This window comes from Podarcis melisellensis (genome assembly GCF_964234715.1).
Source record: "Podarcis melisellensis genome assembly, chromosome: 11".
Classification (NCBI taxonomy): domain Eukaryota; kingdom Metazoa; phylum Chordata; class Lepidosauria; order Squamata; family Lacertidae; genus Podarcis; species Podarcis melisellensis.
The window spans coordinates 62,585,282-62,608,490 of record NC_138543.1 but is presented as its reverse complement, the minus strand read 5'-3'; the positions used below and the strand labels follow the sequence as shown (position 1 = coordinate 62,608,490).

Genomic DNA, 23,209 nt, shown 5'->3' with positions numbered 1-23,209 from the left:
CTTCACAGATACCTGACGCTCATACCAAGAACAAACTTACTTGGTCTCTAAGGTGCTACTGGACAATTTATTTTATATACATATTTCTACCAGACCAACACGGCTACCGACCTGAGTCTGGAATATCACAGACACTTCTGGTTGTCTCATCTCAAAAAAGAACATCACAAAAGTGATGTTCATGGTTCAAAATGATCAGGGAACTGGAGCACCACCAAGAAGAGGAAATGCTGACTTTTGGAGATTTTTAGACCGACAGAAGTTGTGTGTATGAAGTGTGGAGGGGGGAGCTTGGGGCAGAGGTTACACACAGTATATGAGAAGCAAAGGTTTAATTTCCCATCAGATTTTCCCCTCTCTCTTTCGATCACCTAGTGAAACTAACTAATAGCAGATTCAGGACACAAGAGAAAATTCCACTTCACATTTTTAATTAACTTACAGAACTTGCTGCCGGAATATGTGATTATGGCAACTAGCTTAGATGGCTTTAAAAGGTTTAGAGAAAATTCACTGGGGATAAGTTCACTGGCAGCCTTTAGATCTGCTACAATCAGCAGGTCACTGCTTTCCATGGGAGTTTTTCACCTTAAAGTCCATAAAACAAAAGCAGTAACTCAGAGCAGGGCTTTCCATGTGGCAGCCCCTGTTTTGTGGAACAGAATCCTTGCCGAGATACAATAGGGGCCAACTATCTGTACTTTCATTAACAATTAAATACGTTTTTGTTTGAAAAGGCTTTTCCAGTTGGATGAAGAGGTCTCTGCTTTCAGTGCTTATTCTGAATTGTTTTTAAACCCACCGTGAGTTTGTTTTTTAAACCTATTTTTAGCCATTTTTATGGTACGTTGTGTTTGGGAAAAGGCATTTTAATTAATTAATTAGTCACAGCATAGTAACTGCTGTTATTTTGGTTTACATTGGCCTGCTGTTTCAATTATACTTCCTTGTTTCTGAGCATGTACCTGTCATCAACACATCTTTTTTTTTCTGATCTGCCTTCTGAGTGAGAGCGAGATGAAGAGATTGTGTGGCTATTTTCAAAAGGCCACAGAAGAATTCGATAGAAATAAATGACCAAAATGCTTTAGCGGAGGGCGAATGATGGGAGTTGCCAAAGTTTATTGGGAAAGGGAAGGGTCTGGAGAAGCCAAAATAAGCCCTGGTTCTCTCAGGTGAGTGTGTGGCAGCTTGTGTCAGGTGTGCGTGCAGGAGCCAGGCCCTGTGACCAATAGGACTTTGCAGGACTGGGGCCTTCCTAAGTTTGTTCTGAAGAGGCAAGGCATGGCCACACAGGTGAGGCTGACTGGTAACTCACAGCACCTGGTGGCTAGAGCTGGGAAGGGATATAAGGTCAGCATTTCCCTTTGGCTTTTTGCCGCAGCAACACGTTTCCTGCCTTGCTGCGTTTGACTTCTTACTTCCTGATCCTTGAACCTCTGCTTCTTGACTCCTTGCATCTTGTGCCTCAAACCCCTGACTTCTTGACTCCTTGCTTCTTGATTCTCGGACCCTTGACTTCTTGACTCCTTGCATCTTGTGCCTGAAACCCCTGACTTCTTGACTCCCTGCTCCTAACCCTCGGACCCTTGGCTTCTTGACTCCCGGCTCTCTGACCCTCGGACTCTTGGCTCCTGGACCCTCCTTCCTGCTCCCACCCCGCCTTCTTGCCCCCGGCCCTGATGTCCCCTGCCAGGACTTTGATCGCCCGTGAACCGGACTGTGACAGCTCAAAAGACAAGCCACACCAGGGCAGGTCATCCAACATGAAGCTCACTCCCAGACCAGAGAGCGGAAGGAAGAAAAAGAGATCACCTCCAGACCTAACCTGGAGAACCTCCCGATGGTCCAAGGCCAGGTTCAAAGGCCTGACAGCCACAACCCGTGAGAGACTCCAGGAGCCTCCTGCCAGGAATGCTGGGCACCAACAGGGAGGCTCTCCAAGCAGTTGTGTCAACCCCACCAGGGAAGCCGCTTTCTAATAGCAGCGCCTCCTCAGAACAAGCTGCCGCCACACAGAAGCTCTCTGGATGCATTCCTCGTGGAGGCAGAATAGGGCTTCAGTCTAGATACCAAGGAATTTAAGGTAGCCAAAGACAATCCACAGAGGAAGGGGTTGGAAGAGGTCCACTCTGAGCTGCAGCAGCTCTCCAAGAAAGCTTTATTCGGATGAAGCTGGAGAAGGAACCTGGAAGCTTCTGCAGGCAAAGCGACAGCCTTTCCCTGGGGTTCCACTTCCAGTTAGGAGTTTAAACATTCTGCACTGTGGGGGCTTGGAGTTTTAATTCACTGCTAAGACTTAATTTGGGGCTGAATCAGTGAGGAATTATTAAAACTGATAAAGAAAGAGTTTGGCAATGTAGGCCAAGTGCTTTGATGTCTATGAGGTATACATAATTCTATATTTAAAAAATCCTAGTTATCTCTCTACTTCATTCCAACTTCCTGAAGAGTAAAGCTCTGAACTCCAGATAAACTGTATGGTAAGCAATTCTTCCCTAAGCATGTGGGTGGATAAACCACAGAAGATGCAGCTGAGCCTCTAGCAGAAAATGGCCCATCAAATGCATGCCAGAGCACTCTCCCCCCCCCCCCCACACACAAAGGCTCCTGCTCTGGAGAAGGGTGCAAATGCATTAGTGACTGACTGTACAGGGAGAGGAAGACCAATGCTCTGGGAGAGGCGAGGCGGGGTGGGTAACATCCATCAGACGCTAGACAAGAGGGGCTTGAGCTCAAATCTCACCCACCTTCTCAGCCCCAGCTCAGCATAAACCACAGAGCAGAAGAGGCTCCCCTCAAGTGTCTAGATAGAAAGAAATTGTGTCAACAACCCTGACCAACTTCTGATTTCAGAGACTGGCCTCATCTACAATAAACTTCCCAGATCCATTGGTCTCTGGAGGCAGACCACATCCACACACCCCGCTGCCCCATGGAGTCTAAACTAGGGAACCATCTGACCATAGCAAGGGAACTAGACCAAATTCCTCAAACCACCAATCACCTTCCTCCAGCCCTGAACAAAACACCATGTTAAGGATTGTGGCCCGTGAAATGTTTAGCGGCAGATATTAACTGGGATATGCACCTCTTACCGGAGAGGTGATAAAATCCTGGGCTGCGTCAGAGCAGAGGCCTCAGCATGGAAAAGGGTTAAGAACACTGCACAAACATGTCAAGCAGACTCTGCCTAACAACTGCAAGCTCATTTCCTACACAAACGGGCCCTCTTTAAATAACAAAACAGCCTCTCTTTCGCAATGCATTCCCACAATAAGAAATACATAACAATAATTTGTAATAATTATGTATTATTTATACCCCGCCCATCTGGCTGGGTTTCCCCAGCCACTCTGGGCGGCTCCCAATCAAGTGTTAAAACAATACAGCATTAAATATTAAATACTTCTCTAAACAGGGCTGCCTTCAGATGTCTTTTAAAAGTAAGATAGTTGCTTATTTCCTTGACATCTGATGGGAGGGTATTCCACAGGGAGGGCACCACCACTGATAAGGCTCTCTGCCTGGTTCCCTGTAACCTCAACTTCTCACAGGGAGGAAACCAGAAGGCCCTTGGAGCTGGACCTCAGTGTCTAGGCTGAACGATGGGGTGGAGATGCTCCTTCAGGTATACAGGACCGAGGGCACAAGACACAAGCAAGGAGGGGCAGGTAGCGCTTTGGCACATCCCAATGCGGAATCAGACAGCAGCTGGTGCTGCTGACCATGGTGCTGAAGGGCATCTCAGCTTGTTCCTCTTGTTTCACCACCTTGTCCACTAACACGGCTAGCTCTGTATCTTAGCTTGAATGACAACAGGAACATCTCCTGCGCCTCCTCCCTGGCAGGCTGCCTCTCTCTGAAAACGCACACAAAGAACCTTTCCAGTGAATATAACTCAGGTTGCCCCAGTCTGCGTCTCTATTTGAAATTGTTTTTGTATATGCAGCTGTTTTAAACTGCATATATAGGATAGTTTGCATATATGCAATTGTTTTTATTCTTGACGATTTTACTGTGAAATCGATTCAAGATATGTCATGAGAAGCAATTCACAAAAGGAATAGGTAAGAGGGCAAATGAGAAGGAGAACATGGCCCAAAACTGTGTCTCGGTGATTCCTTGATAGAAAGAGAGAGTGACCTCAGGATATTCTCAGCTCTTTTCCTGGGAGAAAGTCTTGGAAGCACAAGCTGGCAGTACTGACAAAGTTAGGATAATTGTTTAATAATAATAATTGAATTTATATACTGCCCTATAAGCCAGAGGTTGTTGCTATTCCTGTTCCAGAGATTCCTGTCGTTGTGATTTTTAATCCCAGTAAGGGGTTTTATTGTTCTAGCCTTTGCACAACTGTTAAGACAATTCGTTCTATGAGGGATCTCATATATGCAAGCAATGTAAACATTATGCAATCCTCCTGAAGAGCAAAAAGCAACACCTGCCACCTCCTATCACGTGCACCACACTGCCCTTTAAGCCACAGATGGGGAACACCTGTGGTCCTCCAGATGTTGCTGGACTCCCAGCTCTTACCAGCTCCAGTATCCAGCATGGCCAATGAGCAGGGATGGTGGGAATTGGGAGTCCAATGTGGTCTGGAGGGCCGGGGGGGGGGAGGCACCCCTGCTGTAAACTGACCCATCACCCCTCCAAACACATCCACAGTCAACCCACAACAGAAAGGCTGTATTTGCTGCAGAGAAGATACCCTCTGCTGTTGGTCCTTACAAATTGCGCCTCATTGCAAGAAGGGAGCTTCCCACTGCACTGAACCAGAACTGACACAACAATGGTACTTTAGGCAGATGCTTTAAATCTCTCCACTGCACCCGCCACAAAAAGCGGGACCCTCCAATTAAAGCTGCTGAGATGAGATAGCTCTCAAAAGCCCAGGGCGAGGATAAGCTCTGTTTGAAGAAAGGGCTGTGAAGCCCCACCTGAGAAGAAGGCAAGGCTGAAGGATGGGGCGAAGTCAAGCAACGGATACCCGTTTGCCCAAAGGCAGCAGCCAGCCAGTGTTTGCAGCAGAAGGATTAGGCGGATCAAGCTCTCTAGCCTGCTCTCTTGGTTTCATTTCTGCCAATAAGTCTCCCAGCCAACAGATGGGAACTGCAGGAGCTTCACCCCTTCGTGCGTTTGGAAACCCAGGGTTACTGCTGGCATTTTAGCACTGATTTAAACTTAACCCCTTCAATATGCAGCTCCTGGATAATTTTTGTTGCTGGGGAATTGCACAACATCTCCCAAGCCCTTCAGTGCCATCCAAGTGCCTCTGAACACCAGCTGCTGGTGATCCTGTGTCCTGCTCTTGGGCTTCTCTTGGCCACGGCATGAACAGGATGCCAGACCAGATGGGCCCCCTGTGGTCTCTCCAGCTTCAGAGCTCTCCTGATGCTCTTATCAAGGTGCCACCTTTGCACCTCTCAACAGCTCTAACCATTTGCTCTTTCTCAATATTATCAGCTTTGACATATTTCCTGGGGTGCCCTGTCCGCTTAACCTCATTTGTTAGATAGATAAATAATAGAAAAACTGTGCCCTGCGCATCTCCTGTTTATTTCTATGGGGCTCAAAAGAGGGATATTCCCAGATGATTATGTCTTCAGCTAGAGAAGGTTCCAAATGGGAGAAGACGATGTTTGCAGGGCTTTCTTTCTCCCAAAAGCAAATGCTTCCTGTGCACAAACGGTTTGGACTTCATCTGCATAATTTATTCCCCAGAATTCTGTTTCACATATTTGCTTTGGCTTAACATTCAGTATCCCTTCTGCTTGGGAAGGACTTCTGTGTCCTAATGACAGCCCTCGCTCGTTATTTAAACAGAAAAGCAGCTGCTGGTGTTTACCAAAGTGCCCACAACTCCTGCGTTCTGCCTCCACGCCAAACGGGTTGTCCAGATGGCACCCTGACCACAAAAATGCCCCTTGATGCATCATAATGGGTCTCCAAAACACCACCAGAAAAGCATACTAAACCATAAGGCCGTGACAGATGAGCCCCGTTTATGAGATTATTGGACACTTTTCAAAAACGAGGCAAAGAGAATAAGGAAAGAAAAAATGCATCCACATCCTAAGCTGACCATGTCTGAAGAAGGAGCTGCAACTTACCTGTGCACCTGCCTGCTTCTGTGCTAGGGGGAGGGCTATAGCATCTGCTGTGCCTGCAGAAGGTTCCAGGTTCAATGCCTCTCTGCCTGAAATCCCAGAGAGGCCTGGCCAAATCAAAGTAGACGCTGATGATGGGTCATGGCTCTGACTCACTATACGGCAGCCTCCTTTGCTCCTGAAGGTGATGGACTGATTTAAAAACACATGAAGTGGCAGGTTCACCCCCCTGGGCAACCTGCTAGCAGGTCAACCTTCCCAGAATGGCCCAAATGCAAAACATTCTTGGGTGCCTGTTTGGGCTCTTTGATTCGGTGTGCTATTATTTTCAGACCAGTGAGTTGCAAAGGGAAGTCAAGATGCTTTCTGGCATTTGTGCATTCACTACTACAGTCACTAAGAATAACCAGCAACTTCCATTACAGTTGACTGAAGGAGGATTGGCCCGGCTGTTGTGTAAAAGCACATCTTAAACAAACTCCTTAAAAAATGGGGTCACAGTCCAATTTTTCCCAACGCCGACTGGCTCATCCAGTGAAGGAACACATCCAAGCTGCATTTTCCTATGGAAACAGAACACAGATTCATTCCACTTGCGAATGGACCTGTTAGACCACTGGCTGGAAATCCACAGTCCAGGAAGCACCTGGAGCTTCATAAAGTATCTGACTGGACAAAACCTCTGCAGCAACCTTCCCCAACCTGGTGCCCTCTGGAAGTTTTGAACTACAACTCCCATCCATGCAGCTCCATGGGGACGGTGCTGATGGGAGTTGTAGTGATAACACCTGCATGGCCCCAACACAGGGGAAGGCTGGAGAAGTGCTTTCTTTCTCTTTGTCCTGAATACTCCAAGATGCAGCTATGCTGGATGCCCACAAGTTCCAGGGTTATGAGAGAGGGAGAAAATCTTTCCTCTATTCACTGTCTCCATGTCAGGCATCATTTAAAGGGCTGCCCTTTTCTGAGCCTTTTCCAACTGTACAGCATCCTTTTTTCAGGCAAGGTGACCAGAACTGTACAAAGCATTCCAAAAGAAGACACCCCACAGATGTGTAAAACAGAAGTATGATGTTGGTAAGTTTTATTTTCAATTCCTCTCAACTGCCATTTTATGACCCATTCACTCAGTATGCAGAGGTTCTTTTTGGGCTCCTCAGAATCCGTTTTTTGTTTTAGCAACCTAAACGACTTAGAATCAGCAGCAAACTTGGCCACACCCCTAACTCTAGATCAGGGGTCAGCAAACTTTTTCAGCAGGGGGCCGGTCCACTGTCGCCCAGACCTTGTGGAGGGCCGGACTATAATTTGAAAACAAAAAACGAATTCCTATGCCCCACAAACAACCCAGAGATGCATTTTAAATAAAAGCACACATTCTACTCATGTAAAAACACACTGATTCCTGGACCGTCCGAGGGCCGGATTTAGAAGGCGATTGGGCCGGATCCAGCCCCCGGGCCTTAGGTTGCCTACCCATGCTCTAGATCAGCGGTTCTCAACCTGTGGGTCCCCAGATGTTGTTGGACTACAATTCCCATCATCCCTGAACTCTGGCCTTGCTAGCTAGGGTTGATGGGAGTTGTACTTCAACAACATCTGGGGACCCACAGGTTGAGAAAGGCTGCTCTAGATCATTTATGAACAAGTTTAAAAGCTGGAGGGCTCCCTTCCTTCCTTCCTTCCTTCCTTCCTTCCCTCCCTCCAACAGAACTGCTCATTTATTTCTACACTCTGCCTCTTGTTACTGAACCAATTCCTGGTCCACAAGAGGACCTCTCCACTTATATCACGACTGCTAAGCATACTGGAGAGTCTCTGGCAAGGTACTTTGCCAAAAGCTTTTTGAAAGTCCAAGAACACAATGTCAGCCAGAACACCTCTATCTATATGCTGCTTAAACTCTCAAAGAACTCTAAATAGGTTAGTGAGACTCTGCTTCAGCAAAGGCTTCTTCTTCTATATGCTTGGTTATTTTTATTTGACAATATTTTTCACCCATTTTCCCAGGACAGATGTTAAGCTAAGCGACCTGTAATTTCCAGGTTCCCCCCCCCCCACACCTGAAACCCTTTTAAACATATTTGTGTCACATTGGACATGTTCCAGTCCTTGGGGTCTTAGGGACAAGTTCCACGTTTCTGTTAAGAGATCAGCAATTTCACATTTGAGTGCTCGTAAGAACAAGGCTCTTTGTTGCATGAACCTTTTGACTCAGTAGAAGTCTGCTATCGGGAAACAGGCAGCACAGTCCGCAGCCCCGTAACAAAGAATGTGAAGCTTAAACGGGCTGTATTTTATAAAACCGCAAAAAAAAAACCACAAGAAGGAAAACTAACAAAGAACCAGTATGTGTATGTTTATCTTGTCTGCCAAGACGGGAGGGTTTCTAGGGAAGGAGCCCTCTGCAAATCCAAGGGGGCACTTGCAGCTCCCCTTCTGCAACTTCTAGTAAAATGTGACCTGGCCCCTCACTGCAATCCAGATCAGAAGATCCCCATCAGTTCCTCAGAGAATACCCATTGCTACCTCCACGTAACATTACAAGGATTTCCAAAATGGTCCTCCTTTGCCAACAACAAGAAGGTAAGACACATTCATTTGTATCAATTTAATAAGCCTGGCTATTGACATATAATTCTCTCCTGACTCTCATTCCAGATGGATTCACTTTCAATTTACCCAGAAAGCCCTATGAATATTCATCAACCTGGATATAAGTGTCAAAAACTTTATTAAGGACAACATGCAGACTTTGCCAATATTCAAGCTACTACGCCAGGAGTTAATGCGTGTAAATACCCCCCCCCCCACACACACACACACAAAAAGGACTATAATCTCTTATGGAAATGTAAACAGCTTTTTTAAAGGGAAGTCAAAAGTATATGCCACATGACACTTTTAGAATAATACTACATATGTATAGTCTTTTCTACGCTATGTGAAACATATTTATTATTTTGCACCCCAGATGTAATGTTTCCACACCAGTAGCCCCGCACAGGAACCTGCAACTCCAAGACAGACAGGTGTCTCTGACCAGTCTTTCGCTTCATAGTACTTAAATCTACAAGACACACAAGGCTCTCCTTCTCCGTTTTGCTTTCCACACACAACAGCTGCGGTACCAGCTGCTGACAAACGCAGCAGAGCAAAATTCAGTCTGGCTTGCTTGCCTGAACTCCAAGCGTATCTGGTGTGAAAGGATTAAGATTTCAGCCAAACGTTCACAGCTTTCAAGTCCCGATTTGATCCAGGACTGGTTAAGGTTCATTTGCAACAGAGGAGAACCCCAAAATGTGGAAAATTCACCCTTTAACCAGTGTGCACCTTTGCATTTAAAGAGTGTCCCACACAGGGGAGTCAGACTCCGCCCAAAGCGAAAGAGGGCACCCACCTTCCAAACCTTTGATTTGCCTGATGACTCGGACCATGTGGGTTGCACACGTGTGTGAGGGCATGACTGAATTGCCAGGCTCCAGTTTGGGTCAAATGATTTCAGGAATGGAGCCTACTCCACCAGGTCCATTATTGAAAAATGCTATTTCCACTGGAACCAAATTCCAGTTGGGACGATAGTTTGCTATCCTGAACAGCTCTGAAATGGGTGCAACTGAGGATGAGTATTGCAACTATAAGAGTTTCCAAAAAAGGTTATAGAAGATGCAAAGGGGGATACCCAACTTATTGTTGATGCTACTGAATACAACTCTCTTCCGTGAACAGTGAAACACGACACAAGCACAAGCCAGAATAACGAAAAAGAGTTAATGTACCAATCTTGACAGGCGCGCAAGGAACCTTCCTGCTCACAGCAGACAAGTTTGTACTCCTATCTCCCACTCCCAGGAGATGCATCAAGAGAAAACCTTGGTGCTTCTGGAGAAACGCCAGTGCAGCATCTTGCAGTGGCAAAAGCTTTCCACGGCGCATCCTGCCAGTTTCTCTGCCCCACAAGAAAGCAGACGGAGGGGGGGACGTGAAGGCAGGAGGGGTCTGCTTGCAGCCATCAGGAGCCGCTTGTCGTTCACACACCACCAATTCTCTTTGTGTGCAGAAGCCTTCAGCGCTCTTGAGAGTTTTACTTTTCAAAACAATTCACTAAATGATTCAAAGCAGCATTTTTCAGAAGACAGACAAACTCGCCAGGTTGTTCTGTTAAAGCTCTTGGGTTGACGGCTTTTTGAAAATATCTCACATTTCTTACACCCGTCAGGATCTTTTAATTCAACTCAACAGGCTGCTGACCTGCTTAAGAATTACAAAAGTGTTTTGATACTCTGTGTAGCAAAACACAGTTTCTGCCCTGCGTGAGAAACTGCTAAGAAAGCCTGACATCAGTGTCAGATAGCTGCTCCTTTTGCATGCTCTTATTTTGCAGAATCCCCTAAAACTGCCACCCTGTATTTCCCCCACATTTAGCTCAGATTTCCCCTTTCCATGAAAAATATCATTGCTGCTAAGGACCCTTTTGTGATACCTCAACAACACAGTTGCAGTGCTAAGCCCACCCTCGGAAGAGCCCAGTGACATTGTGTGAATTCTGATCCATCTATAACGACAAGGTTGCAAACATGAGCCTATTTTGATCCGGGGTACATCAATGGCCTTCCGCTGGCCAGGGCAGCATCCAACATGGCGCAGAGAGGGAACCTGCTGCCACTCTCTGCTCCGGCCTGTTCAGACAACACTCGGCTTCTGGGTGCTCTCTGGGGTGAAATCGGGAGGCAGCCAGGAGCAGCACAGTAGTTCATGGAAGGGTCTCCTCTCCCACACACCCACAACGGGTTGGGAAAGTATCTGGGGAGAGCATTCCACAGAGGGGGACCCACGACTAAAAAGGCCCTTTCTTGTGTTGTCACCCTCCAAACCTTTTGGGGAGAGGGAACATAGAGAAGGGCCTCAGAAGACAAACTACAGGCACAACGGAACAGTGGTGTCAACGCAACACTTCCATAAATAATCCTGGTTTTCCTACACAACACAGGTAGCCAACTTGGTGCCCCAAGATGTCGCTGAGCTCCAACTTCGCCCCAATCCCAGCCCTGTTGGCTGTTGGGGCTGAGGAGAGAGTCCAACAAAATCTGGTGGGGCACAAGTTCTGCACCCCTCTGCCATGGGGTCAACAAATTAAGCCCACCACAGTCAACTTCAGCAAGTTGTTGGTACCAGAGAGGCACATGCACCGTTTGTGCAGTTGCCCCAGAATGGTGTCTCCCTTAGACAAGCAAAGCAACCTTCAGACAAAAGTCACGGCAAGGTTTACAAGCGCAGACACGGGTGGAAGGATGGGGGAAGAGACATTTCGCGGGCCCTACCTCTTCAAACTGAAGCCGCACTTTAGTAATGGCTCGGATCCAGCGGGCTCTTGCAGCGGGAAGAAGGAGAAGTTCATTTTCATCAAGGTGACTTGCAAAAAGGAAAAACAAGGGGAAAATGAGTGCTGGAAACTCAAGAGCAGTCTCATGAAACTCAACACATGAAAAGAACCTTTTATTGTAATGGTGGGAACAAACGCTGAGAACAGTTGGCCCCAAGAGAACTGGGATGGCCAGCAAAAGACAGAGAATGGCATGGAAAGAACAGAAAGTGTGGCCAACAGGGACTGTGGTAGAGAACCCTGTAAGGAATGCGCCCCATTAGTCACTGGATGGGTGTAAAATGATGATGATGATGATGAAGAGGATTAATGAAGATTTATTTAATGAAGTTTGTCCCCCCCCCCTTTCTGACCCTAGACAGCAGTGGGCACTCAAAACCAGCTATGGCACTACACCCATATCCTGTTTGTCTCTCCCAAGATCTACCAGAAAAGTGGCCTCAAGTTCAACTCCAAGGAATCCATGGCCAACGTGCACCACCTACCTGCCCGGTGTCTTTGTGGCTTCTTTGGGCTCGTCCACTTCAGGAGGTAGTTGAGGTGTGGCATGTTCTTTCACCTTCCCCTCTCCTTCCCTGTGCACTTCCTGGGGCTCGTGCTGCTCACTAGATGGTGCAGGGCCCTCTGTTGGGTGAGGAGCAGCAGCAGCAGGCACTCCTTCTGTGAGCTCGTCCTCGTGTTCGGAGCAGGGCACACTCCCGTGATATTGGTCCAGCTCACTCAGCTGAGAGCTTCCCTGACTGATGTTACAGGAGGAACCAAACTTACTACTGCTGGCAGGACTGTGAGAGAGCAAAGCATTAGTAAGTCAAAAGGTCTTGGCAACCAGGAAACAGCACAATGCATGCACACACACAGAGAGAGAGAGAGAGCGCAAATCCTAACTACACCTGGCCAAAGCATCAAATGGAAACTCTAGCCAAGCAAATGTCTCTTGCACATTGCAGCCACTGTTCTCAGTCGCCCGCCACTTCCAAATTTGTGTTTGCAATTTTTGTGCTGGGCCTAAGCCTCTGGACCCTATTGATATATCAATCAGAAACAGATAGCATCATCTGCTGCGCATCCTGTAAATTGTTTACAGGCCATAGGAAAATTAAGAATGGCAGCAAAAGTTTCATGCACATTGAACTTCTAAGCTGCTAAGCTCAACACCTTCTTACAACAATGTTTGCCCCTAGCATGTCAACTGCGCGTGGATTCTAGGACATGAGGGTTTCATCTTCACTCCCATTTCATTAACACATTCTTAAGTTTCTCCAGTGGCTGAGAATGGATCCTGTTGTAGCTGCCGTTTAGAAAAATCAGCCCTCTCTTCCAGCACAACAAGGGCCCATTGCTGTTGCTGCTTGGGAGTGACTGATTATTATAAGGTTGGAGTTAATTCAACAAGACACCCACACACACTCTCTCCATTGTGGAATTCTAAGAGGGAAGGGGCACAAATGCTTTTGGGCCGCTATTTAAGTGCCGCCTGGCTTTTGGCAGCCCACATAGGCAGAGACAGCTGCAAGAGGACCCAAGGCAGCTACACTGCGAAAATCCCATCTATTCCTTGGAAAACAGGCTGGGCAGAAAGGGAAATGCTTGAAGCAGGATCCCTGCTGGGCCAATTGTCTAGAGGTGGCGGGTGAGGAGTGCAGATTTAGCAATGATTTTAGTGACGAGCAGTTCTGTAACTAGGGAGGGGCAGCAAGAACACCGGCCCCAATCATCCCCTGGACAGGGGTAAACAGGGAGCAAAAGTCACTAATATACTGATAGCTGTAACATGAAATCACTGCAATTCTCTTCAATATGGAATTAAAAAAACATGTTTTTGAGATATGGTAAACCAGAAAACCAGTTATCAGCTTGCTTGGAGACCTGCAGCCTAACACAGAAAAGCACATTCAGCTAATGCCGCTGAATACAGCTGGTAAAAGTAGAGAAAAACTGAATCATGTTAGCTGGGCAGTAACGGCTTCCGAGCAGCAAGAACTAGATGTTTCTGCATTGGTACCTTTAATAGTCAACAGCCATGTTTAACTCCTCCTGGTGGGAGGGAGGAGGCTTTAATCACAGAATCTTAGCATGGCAGAGTTGGAAGGGACTCCCAGGGGTCATCCAGTCCAACCCCCTAAATGCAAGAATCACAGCTCAAGAATCCATGACAGATGGCCAGGCAACCTCTGCTTAAAAACCTCCAAGAAAGGAGAATCCACCAACTCCCTAGGGAGTCTGTTCAACAGTTTTTCCTGATGTTTAGTCAGAATCCCCTTCTGGGTGTTAGAAAAGTTATGCTGCAGGTGACTGAACTGCAACCACTGAAACAGCTTTTGCTGCCATCTGGGTCTCTCTCCCACCTTAAAACGTGAATGCCTTGTATGTTGTCTAACTAAGCTTTCTGCAAACCAAGAGAGCCCCCAATTTCCTCCCTCCCACCATGTCATCTAGAGGTGCAAGTTGTTTTCTCACGCACACAATCAGGCTACAGAAGGTTAATGAAACTAATACTCAAAGCAGCTCACTCACAAGGACACAGCACAAAGGAGAGCAAAGGGGAAGAGTCATCGCAGCCTTTTGGAACAAAGGAAGCCAGAAGTTGAGAAGGAGAAGGGCAAGAGAGGCGCTGGGTGGGCAGTCTAGCAACTAGTGTTCACAACTCTACCTACCACTGGGTACTACTAATGCCAAACACAGCCTAGAGGAGTCTGATCTACGAGGTCAGGCATCTACTGTTACGGCACTTGCATTATAAATGGCTCACAAGTTGGCACCATTTATCATGCTGTTTTGGCTACTGGCCTTTTCTTCCTGAGTGGCTCAGGGCTACTCTGCTCCGCCGGCTGCAGTCCAGTGGCAAGTGTTTCCGTTTCTGGACAAGGGACACTTTCCTTCTGCTCTACTTCATCCAGAACCTGTGTGGCGCCTTCTGCTGGTTCCTCCAAAGGGAGCCCAGGAGGCTCACTGGAAATGGTGCTTGGCTCATCTTCCGTTTCTCTGGGGACCTCAAGCTCCAGCTCCTTGCTGGGCGCAAGCGGAATGTCAGGTGTGGGACCATCGAAGCATTCGTTGCTCTTGCTGTCAGGCTGCTTAGAAGAAAGGTCTGAGTCAGCAGCACTGTCGGCTGGCTGGTCAGAGGCAGAGAGGTTTGGGCTCCCGTCAGCCCCGGCCACATCCACTGCTTGTTCCTCGGCTTTCGAGAGAACTTCTGGTGCCTTCAAATCTAGTTTGGATGAAGCAATTGGGGCCGCCTCCTGTTTGGAGGGAGCTTTTGGTGTTGGCACATCTGGTTCCTTCTTGAGACTTGCCTCCTTGGCATCTTTCTGCCACGGAAATGAGAAGTCCAGCTTCTTTCCAAAGACAGCACCCGGAGTGCCCTCTACTTTACCTGCTTTCTCATCACTTCCTCCACCAAACAGACTTGAGGAAAACTTGTTGAAGCTGGAGACGAGGCCTGGCTCAGGCGCAGGCTTGCTTGCCGAAGGCGGCTGTGCAGAGAAGAAGGAGCCAAATGGCTTGCTGCTGTCTGCAGAAGACATGAAGCCGAATTTGGGCAAAGTGGGCATGCTTGGAATTTCAAACATGGGCTTGGTGCTGCTGGCCTCTGCAGGAGCACTGGCTGGCTTGCTCTTACCAGCCAAACTGCTTTTCAAGGGAGCAGCTTCTGGGGCTGCTTCGCTGATGGTTAGAGGCTCCTTCTGCTCAGGAGGAAGATCAGATTTTATTTCAGGGACCTTTTCTATATCCTGATGGGGCAAGTCATGGGCCTCATCTGCAGCAGCTTTGGGTTCCATCTCCAGGGTCTCAAACGTGTCTGGTGGGCAAATATCAATATCTGCCTCATTCTTTATAGTTACTTCTTCAGTGGTTAGTGAAGTATCCGTCAGTTCTGGCAGTTTCAGGTGTTCCTCTTCCTCACCAACCTTGGGTTCCAGCTCATGTGTACTGTCCAAATCCATTTGGCCAACGTCTGTTTCTCCTGCTGGGCTCACTTGCTCTTCTTCAACAGCAGGGACAGCATCATTTTCTAAGGGCTCCACAGGCACTTCACTCTTCTCCTGCAGCACCACCGTCTCAGCTGCATCATGTACCTCTTGACTATACGGGGCAGCCTTCCCTGCTTCATCAGATGCCAGTAAGTTTGTGTCCAGCTGTACCACTTCAGGGCCCTGATCCCTACTTGAGTCTAAAGTTTCTGAAGCATTCAGGGAGGGTTCCAGACCATGTTCAGGTCTTCCACTGCTTTCAGCTTCCAATTCTGCCCTACATTCTTTCCCCAAACTCTCACCTGCTAAAGCAGAAGAGGCATCTTGTTTCAAGTCACTGCTAGCTTCTTTCTCTGTAGGTTCAGCCCTAGAGGTTTGGTCGGGTTGTTTCAAAACGCTGCCGGCATTTGTCCCTAAAAGTTGATCCCTAGAGGCTTTATCTTGTTTTGCGAGACCTTTACCAAGAACTGGGCCCACAGCCTCCTTTGCCCTGGAGCTCATTTCCTGGGCTTTTGAAGTGCCTGCGGTCTTCCCTGCAGGCTTTGAAAGGGTCTCATCTGCTGCTCCTTTAAAAATGCCAAAGAGATCACTTGTGAATGCTGGAGGAGGCCCAGTGGGCAGGGAGGAAAGGCCGAAAAACGAAGTGCTCTTCTTTTGGGCACTAGGAGCTGCTGGAGTCTGAGGCTGGGAAAAGAAGCCAGATAATGTTTTGGTTGGTTTCATCTTCGTCATGAAGCTGGAAAACATTTCAACTGAGGAATCTAGAACTGATTTGTCAGCCTCAGGTTCTTTAGGTTTCTCCTGCAGGTTAGGTGTTGCTGCTGCCATTTGAGGGAGAGGCCTCTGGCCCTGAGCCTGCTGCTCTCCTGCAGTATTTGGGGTCCTATCAGGTTGCTTGGGCTCCGGGGGCTTGACTTCAGGGGCGCTTGGTTTTTCTTCAGGTACAACCTCCTGTGAAAGGTCTCCAGGAGCAAGAGATGGCTCAAGAGCCACAGAGGTCTCATCACAAACTGGACCGGGCTCTGCCTTTTCAAAAGTCTCGTTCCCAACTAAAGGAACAAATTCCTTCTCAGAGGACACCACAATACCACCACTCTTTTCTGCATTGTCTTGCAGCTGCTCCTCTGGTTGTGGAATCTCCGGAAGGGAAGGTGCAATGTCTTCCTGCAGCGTAGGGACCTGAGAGCCAGGATCAGGATAGACTGAGTGGTCTTCTCTATCTGTACCATCATCAGGAGGTTTACTGGCCACAAAAGGTATCTCTACCTCATTTTTTACTTCTGAAGCACTTGCCGCAGCATGCTCAGCCGCAGGAGTTTTTAACTCACTTGCCTTGTGCTCCGGGCCAACAGCCTCTTGCTTTCCAAGTACTGCTTCTATAACACCCTCCGCTGCCTCTTTATCCTTCAAGCCCTGCTGTCTGGCAAGTCCAATGCCAGAGTCAACAGAAACACACTGCTTCATAGATGGCTTTGCGTCTGCTTGCTGTTGAGGCGGCCTTCCCAGGTTGCTTGCTTGCTGCTGAGGTGGCTTTGCAATATTCCCCTTGTCAGGAGCAGCTGCTGGTGGTTTGTCATCCAGGAAGGAGGTCAGGTTGAAAAAGCTGAAGCTGGAGCTGCTCTGAGGCATGTTCTTCTTTGCGGTGGGCCCTCCAGAAAAGAAAGAAGGCATCTTGAACAGACCCTCTGCTTCCGGGGGCTTGGCATTAGGAGCTGCTGGAGCTGGGGCAGGGGCTTTCTCTGGGGCACCAAAGAAGGAGGAGAAGATGCTCTTGCCAGCCGGCTGTGGTGCCTGCGGAGGCTTAGAAGGTGCTGCCTGCGACAAGCCAAAAGGCAGGCTAAACCCAGACTCCCTGGGTGGCTGACTGGCTTTTCCTGGCTGAGTTTTACCAGGTATGGCTCCTGCATGGCCTTGCGGTCCCGGTGCAACAGCTGGTCCGTGGCCATGCTGCCCTGGAGAGCGATTTGCTTGGTCCATTCGAGGGCCTGCCTGCACGGGAGGCTTGGGTTCTGCATTCCCTGCAGTGGGGATGTCCTCCTTCTTCGCTGGAGCAGTTTCCTTGCTTACTTTCCCATGCTGTTCTTCCTTAGGGACTGCGGGCTTCTGGGCAGCTTCCCCACGAGCCTGCTCCACGGGGATTTGAGGAGCAGGAGCGCTGCTCTTACTTGGCTCTCTGCTACGCTGGTCTGCGTTGTCATTCGGTTTCAGGGAGGTGTGGGTTCCACTCTTTGGTGGAGCAGCGGCACTTGGTGGGGCAGGGGCGGCATCGACTTTGAAAAGATCCCCTATGGAACCAAAGAATGATGAAATGCCTGGGGGCTCCACTTTCTCCTGAGGCATTTTCTTCTCGGCTTCATTTTTCGGCAGATTTGGTTGGGGTGCTGGTGGTGGCTGTGGGGCTTTGTTGACCTGCGTTTTAAAGAAATCAAAGAACCCGGGGCCTTGACTTTTATTGGGTGCTGCAGTTGTGGAGGAGTCTTCTCCCAGGCTGAGAATCTTGAGAGCACTTTTAAACAACGTGCCCTCAGCCTCTGTGGGCGCTTGGCTGGGGGCTGGCTGGGTTTTCTTGGGTTCATCCACACCCACTTTGGGTTTCTGTTGACTTGGGAGGGGAGCAGGCTTAACACTTTGATCCAGCTGACTGGTCTTGCTGTCCACGGGACCCTGGCTGAGCTGAGAGGAAGACCTCACTAGCTGAGGCTTTTTCTGAGAAATCACTGGCTTTTCATCCCTAACAGACTTAACTAATCTGCCTCTCTCATTTCTCTCTTGTTCATGCTCAGTATGCTGCTGGATATCCTCTCCTGTTTTCCTGGGTGGCGTAGCTGGAAGAGCATCGTTTTTGTGTCCCAACACCACCGGTTCTCCTTTCTTCACAGCCGCGTCTTCCACTGTCTCATGTGCTTCCAAACCCTTACCCATCAGGCCACCCAAAGCAGAGAATAAAGATGCAACTTTATTCAGAGGTGGCTTTTTATCTTCTTCAGTGGTTTTGACTTCTGTAACACTCTGAGACGCCGATGAAGGCTCCGGCTTGGCAGAAGACTGGAATATATGGAAACCAAACCGTCTTGACTGTGCACTTTCGGAAACTGTCACAGCAGGAGTCCTGTCCAGATGTTTGGGTAGAGCATCATCTTTTAGCCTCCCGCTGGAAGCCACCCTGGAGTGAACTCTAAGGTCAAGGGTCAGGGGAGGCTCTTCTGAGCGCCACTCCATGTCATTCTCAGGCCTAAAGTCTACTTTGAGTTTTTGAAGTTTGTACCCTGAAAAGTCTAAAGGCTGCTCTCTCTGGTAATAAATGGACTCCTCAAACATCTGCGAAAAGGTCTCTAAATTCATGTTCATAAGTTGATCACTTCTCTGCAGAGCTACAGACAAATCAAGTGGTTTGTTTACAGAGTAATTATCCAATTGCTCCTCTTCAGCAAACCAGAATAACTCGTCTTCATTACCAAGAGGCACTTTGAAACCGCAAACGGCAATCATGTCATCTTCCAAGACAGAGCTCTGCAAAATGCTCTGCGGATAATTATAATCCCAGTAGTCTGGGTAGGTGTAAGTGTCAGGAGTGCAAATGTAGACATACTGCCCAGTGGGGTCGGTGAGCAGAGAATAAACAAACTGACCGTCCCTGTACATGTAATATCCACAATCGCCATCTTCCGATGGCCACCACACGCCCTTCTCAAGCAGCGTCAGCCAGTCCTGGTACTCCTGGCTATAAGATGAATAGACAAAACTGCCATCCAGGCTCAAGGACTCCTGATCAATTAAGGTCCACATATTGCCATCACATGCTGACGAATAGCTTAAGTCCATGGGCATCTCTTCCAAAATATAGCTGCAGTCATCAAATGGAGGAAAGTTTCCATTCAGAGAATGCGTTGTCCACATTTCAGTTTCTTCTAGACCTAAATCTTGTAAGTCTAACTGATCAAACGATTCGTGGGACATGACACTGAAATCCATGCTCAGAGCATCAAAATTTGCATTTGACCTCCAATCCACGACATTGGCATTGCCATCTTTTTTACACAAGTTCACTGCAGCGTCACTGGAGTCTGGCCATTCCAGAAACTCAGCCAGTGGGACAGAATTCTGCTGCAAGACGTAGTAAACTGGCAAGGAAACCTGGTGGGCGTTAAGAGAAAATGCTCCTGCATCATATTCCCAGTCAAAGCTAGAGGGGCTGCTCCTTGTTTCCTCAAGAGCAAGATGCTGCTCTGAGTGGCCACGCAATTTAGCATTCAGCAAAGAGGAATTGAGAAATTCATTTGACCTTTCGTTGAGAACTGCTTGATAAATATTGGAATCCATAGGTTGTCTATAAAGAGTTCGCTGCCCCGATAAGTCTTGTATCTTTGGCTGTGAGCTTAAAGCATTCTGAGAGGGGGGATGCCAAGGGACGACACCATGTCCGTTCTCCATCTTGCTCAGTTCTGGGTGAGGCAAATGACCATTCGCCTTCGCAGTCTCGGTCACTGCCTCCTCCACTTTTTCTTTTGGCCTCTGCATGAAGTTCTTTATGAAGCTGCCTGTCTCCGGTTTCCCCCCAGTGCTTTCTTGGGGACCGGGAGTCACATGTGAGCCAACGGACTTGTCACCAGAACTAGGCTCTTCGCTCCTCTCAAAAAACTTCATTATGCCCAGAGAGCCTGATTTTGCCTTATCTGGCATACTTTCGGTCAGGTTTTCACTTGAAGCAAACCTAAATAATCCAGAAAGTAAGCCAGCTGATCTGCTCTTCTGGCTGTCCGTTTCATTTTTAGCATTCGACTCTTCGCTGTGGGTTATGTGGTCTGAAGACGGCCGCCGGAAGAGGCCCGAGAGCAACCCCTGCCCTGGCTGTGGGGCCTTATTCGGCGTATCATCCATTGCCTGGTCCTCTCTGATTCCACCAGGAAGCACTGGCTTTCCTGCTGTCGTATTTAAGTCAGGTTCTTTTGTGGGGGCTGCCAGCTCCCCCCTGCATTTGGAATCTTTGTGGTCCAGAGCACCCATGCCTTTGGTATCATGATCCATGTGCGCAATTCTTGAAGTGTCTGAGGCACCCTGCTTTTTATCTCCACTTTTTGGTGCACCCAGACCATCTTCTTTACTGGTTTCTTTCTTCCTCGCCGGCTCCTCTTTTCTCTGCGGTGCCTCGGGAACTGCCTGAGACTTTGACGACTCTGTTTTGGCAGCTTCCGCGTTGCTGCTTTTGTGACCCTCTTCAGCCTTTGGTGGCTTGCCACTAAAACTTGGTGGGGCAGTTTGATCTTTTGAAGCTGTCAGGTTTTCCACAGAAGCAGCTTTCAAGAAGGAAGTGAAAATTCCTGGCTTCTCTTTGTTGTCCTGCGGTGGTTTGTCTGAAAAGCCAAAACCGCTCAAAAAGGGAATCTGGAGTTTACCGGTGAAAGGGAAATTGGGTTCGCTGCTTGCGGAGCTCGTTTTCCTGACATCATCTTCAGAACGGTGACTTTTCCCCAAGCCCGGTGGTGGCTCCTTTGGCACAGTTTCGGTAGCAGAAGAAGGGAGCAGCATCTGGCTGAAGGATTTCTTAAGTGGACTGAAAAAGCTCTCAGATGGTTCCCCCTGCTCCAACGGCGGAGCGGTACCAGCCTCCTTCTTGGCTTCACTTGGCTTGTTTTCTGGCACTTTCCCTGCAGGTTGTGGATTTCTTGGCATGTCTGGGTGTTCTTTAACAACTTTATCTGGCTGACTTGTGGCCTGCGGCGGCGCATCAGGAGCCTTCTGCGGCCCACTTGGCTGCTTGGGAACAGCCAAACTCTCAAAACTGGCTTTCAAGCTAAAAGAACTAATGGAGCTCGACAGCTTGCCAAAGATGGAGGAGACGGGGCCGCTGCTTGCGCTCGCTTCTGCCTCGCTCTTGCTCGTTTCGGGAGGCGCAATGTTGGTGGGTTTTGTCGCGTTGCCTTCAGCTGCCTTTGCACTTGCCTTGGCTTCAGAAGCACTGGCATGCGTGGCTTCCACCTTCACAGCCTCCTCCTGTTTTGCAGTCTCTTTTTTCAGTGCTTCCTTTTCGGAGAAGATTTTCAAAGGGTTGAAGATGCCTAAGACGGAGTTCACGACTGAGCTGGGGTCCAGGGAAGGGGGCGGAGCAGCGTTTGCTGAAGCATCCTGGACACTTGGAGGAGCCTTGTCATCTCCTGTTGTCTTTTCTGGGATGCTGGCCTTGGCATCACCGGCTTCTCGCTCACGGCTGCTCTGGGTCACAGAAGGAGAAGTTGCAGTGGACAGCTTGGCATCCAATTTGTTTTCTGCTTTCAGTTCTGGAGAGGCACCCTCAGACTTAGGCTTACTTGAAAACAGACTTGTGATGCCTCCCTCAGGTTGACCAGGGGCTTCAGATTTCTCTGGTGTGGGGGATACAAGTTTTTCAACTGAGGCTGTTAAGTGCTTTGTTCCTGAGCCCACCTTTTCAGTGAAAGAACTAAACAAGGAGCTGACCGTGTTCTTCACCCCAGACAAGTCTGGCAATGCCTCTGTTATGCCTTTGCTGCCCTCGCTCTCCTCTGTGGCAGAAGCGGCTGGCTTTGCCTGCTCCAAAGGGGCACTTTCCTCCGCCAACTTATCAGCACCGGCCAGTTTGGGAGAGGCACAATCGCTTGCGTTTTTGCTCGCAGGAAGGGTTTCAAATTTGCTAATCTCCTCCTCTTTTTCAGCTAAGTATTCAGACACAGTTTCAACTAAGCACTGCAGTTCATCCATTGTGTCCACGTATTCTTCCGTTGGCTCTTCAACAGGAGAGAGGGTCAAGTCTTGCTTAAGAAAGCCGTGCTTTCCTCCTCTCATCCTATGTGAGTTTTTGTCCCTTGGTAACAGGGATATGGCACTTCCAGTACGGGCGTCAGTAAGGTCTCCAACATGGCGAACACTGGATTCACGCCATGCTTGGGAAAGTATTGCTATTTCTTCCATTTCATCATCATCATCATCCGAAACTGGGGAGTACAGGAGTACACTGGACGAACAGCTGCCAAACTCTTTAAGGGCACCCAATGGCACAAAAGAGTGAGCTGGCTGTTCTGAATGGATCTCATTTTCACCATCAAAATGGACTGATCCCAAGTCATGCTTTGCACGTTGGTTAGCGGACAACTTGCCACTCTTGACTAGAAGGCCATTCTTGTATGGACGCAGAACTGGATATTCCGGTAACTGTTCTTCACTTTCAATGGGGCTGCTGCCCCATTTCTCAGTTTCATCATAATCAGGATATAGGTTATGTTCAGTTCTTGCTTTAATGCTGCCTGATGAAAATTTCCGGTTACCACTGCTTTGCAATATAGTTCGGTCGCATTCTTCAAAATTGTTATATCGCAGCTTCTTCTTTCTTCTCCTGTCTATTGTGTCATATTCCTCTGGATAGCAAGGAACATCGGGATTTCCCGATTCTGGGCAAGCCTTCCGTGAGTATCTTCCTCTTTCAGGATGGCCAAAGTTCTCCCTTTTCGAGAGTCTCGGGCTCCTTCGTCCCTGTGAACTTCTAGTCCTGTGACTTTTTTCTAAAAAATCTTCTATTAACTGTTTGCCTAATTCCTCATAGTTCTCTTCACACTCTTCCTGTTCTTGGCCAACTTCGTAATCAAATGGAATGATCCTGACTTTCCCATTGCTAACTAAAGATCCTGGTCTGATATGTGTGGAGGGGGAAAATATAAGAAGGACAGAAGGGCAAAGAAAAAAAGGAAAGAGCAGGAGGGGTGAAAAAAGAGCTTTAAACACAAAACTTGCAA

The 23,209-nt window shown here is 48.3% G+C and overlaps 1 protein-coding gene across 12 annotated transcripts in view; it reads right to left on the bottom strand.

Annotated features, from left to right (window-relative positions):
- The window catches only part of UNC13B (unc-13 homolog B), a 156,787-nt gene that overhangs the window by 82,025 nt on the left and 51,553 nt on the right, over window positions 1-23,209 (bottom strand). For 8 of the 12 annotated variants that reach the window (XM_081929483.1, XM_081929490.1, XM_081929492.1 and 5 more), the window contains 3 exons: window positions 14,284-23,106; window positions 11,982-12,278; window positions 11,435-11,525 (listed from right to left, as the gene is read on the bottom strand). In XM_081929483.1, coding sequence (XP_081785609.1) covers window positions 11,435-11,525; window positions 11,982-12,278; window positions 14,284-23,106 — 9,211 coding nt within the window. The remainder of the gene's footprint in view (window positions 1-11,434; window positions 11,526-11,981; window positions 12,279-14,283; window positions 23,107-23,209) is intronic. The other 4 variants (XM_081929494.1, XM_081929495.1, XM_081929484.1 and 1 more) reach the window with 1 other exon arrangement.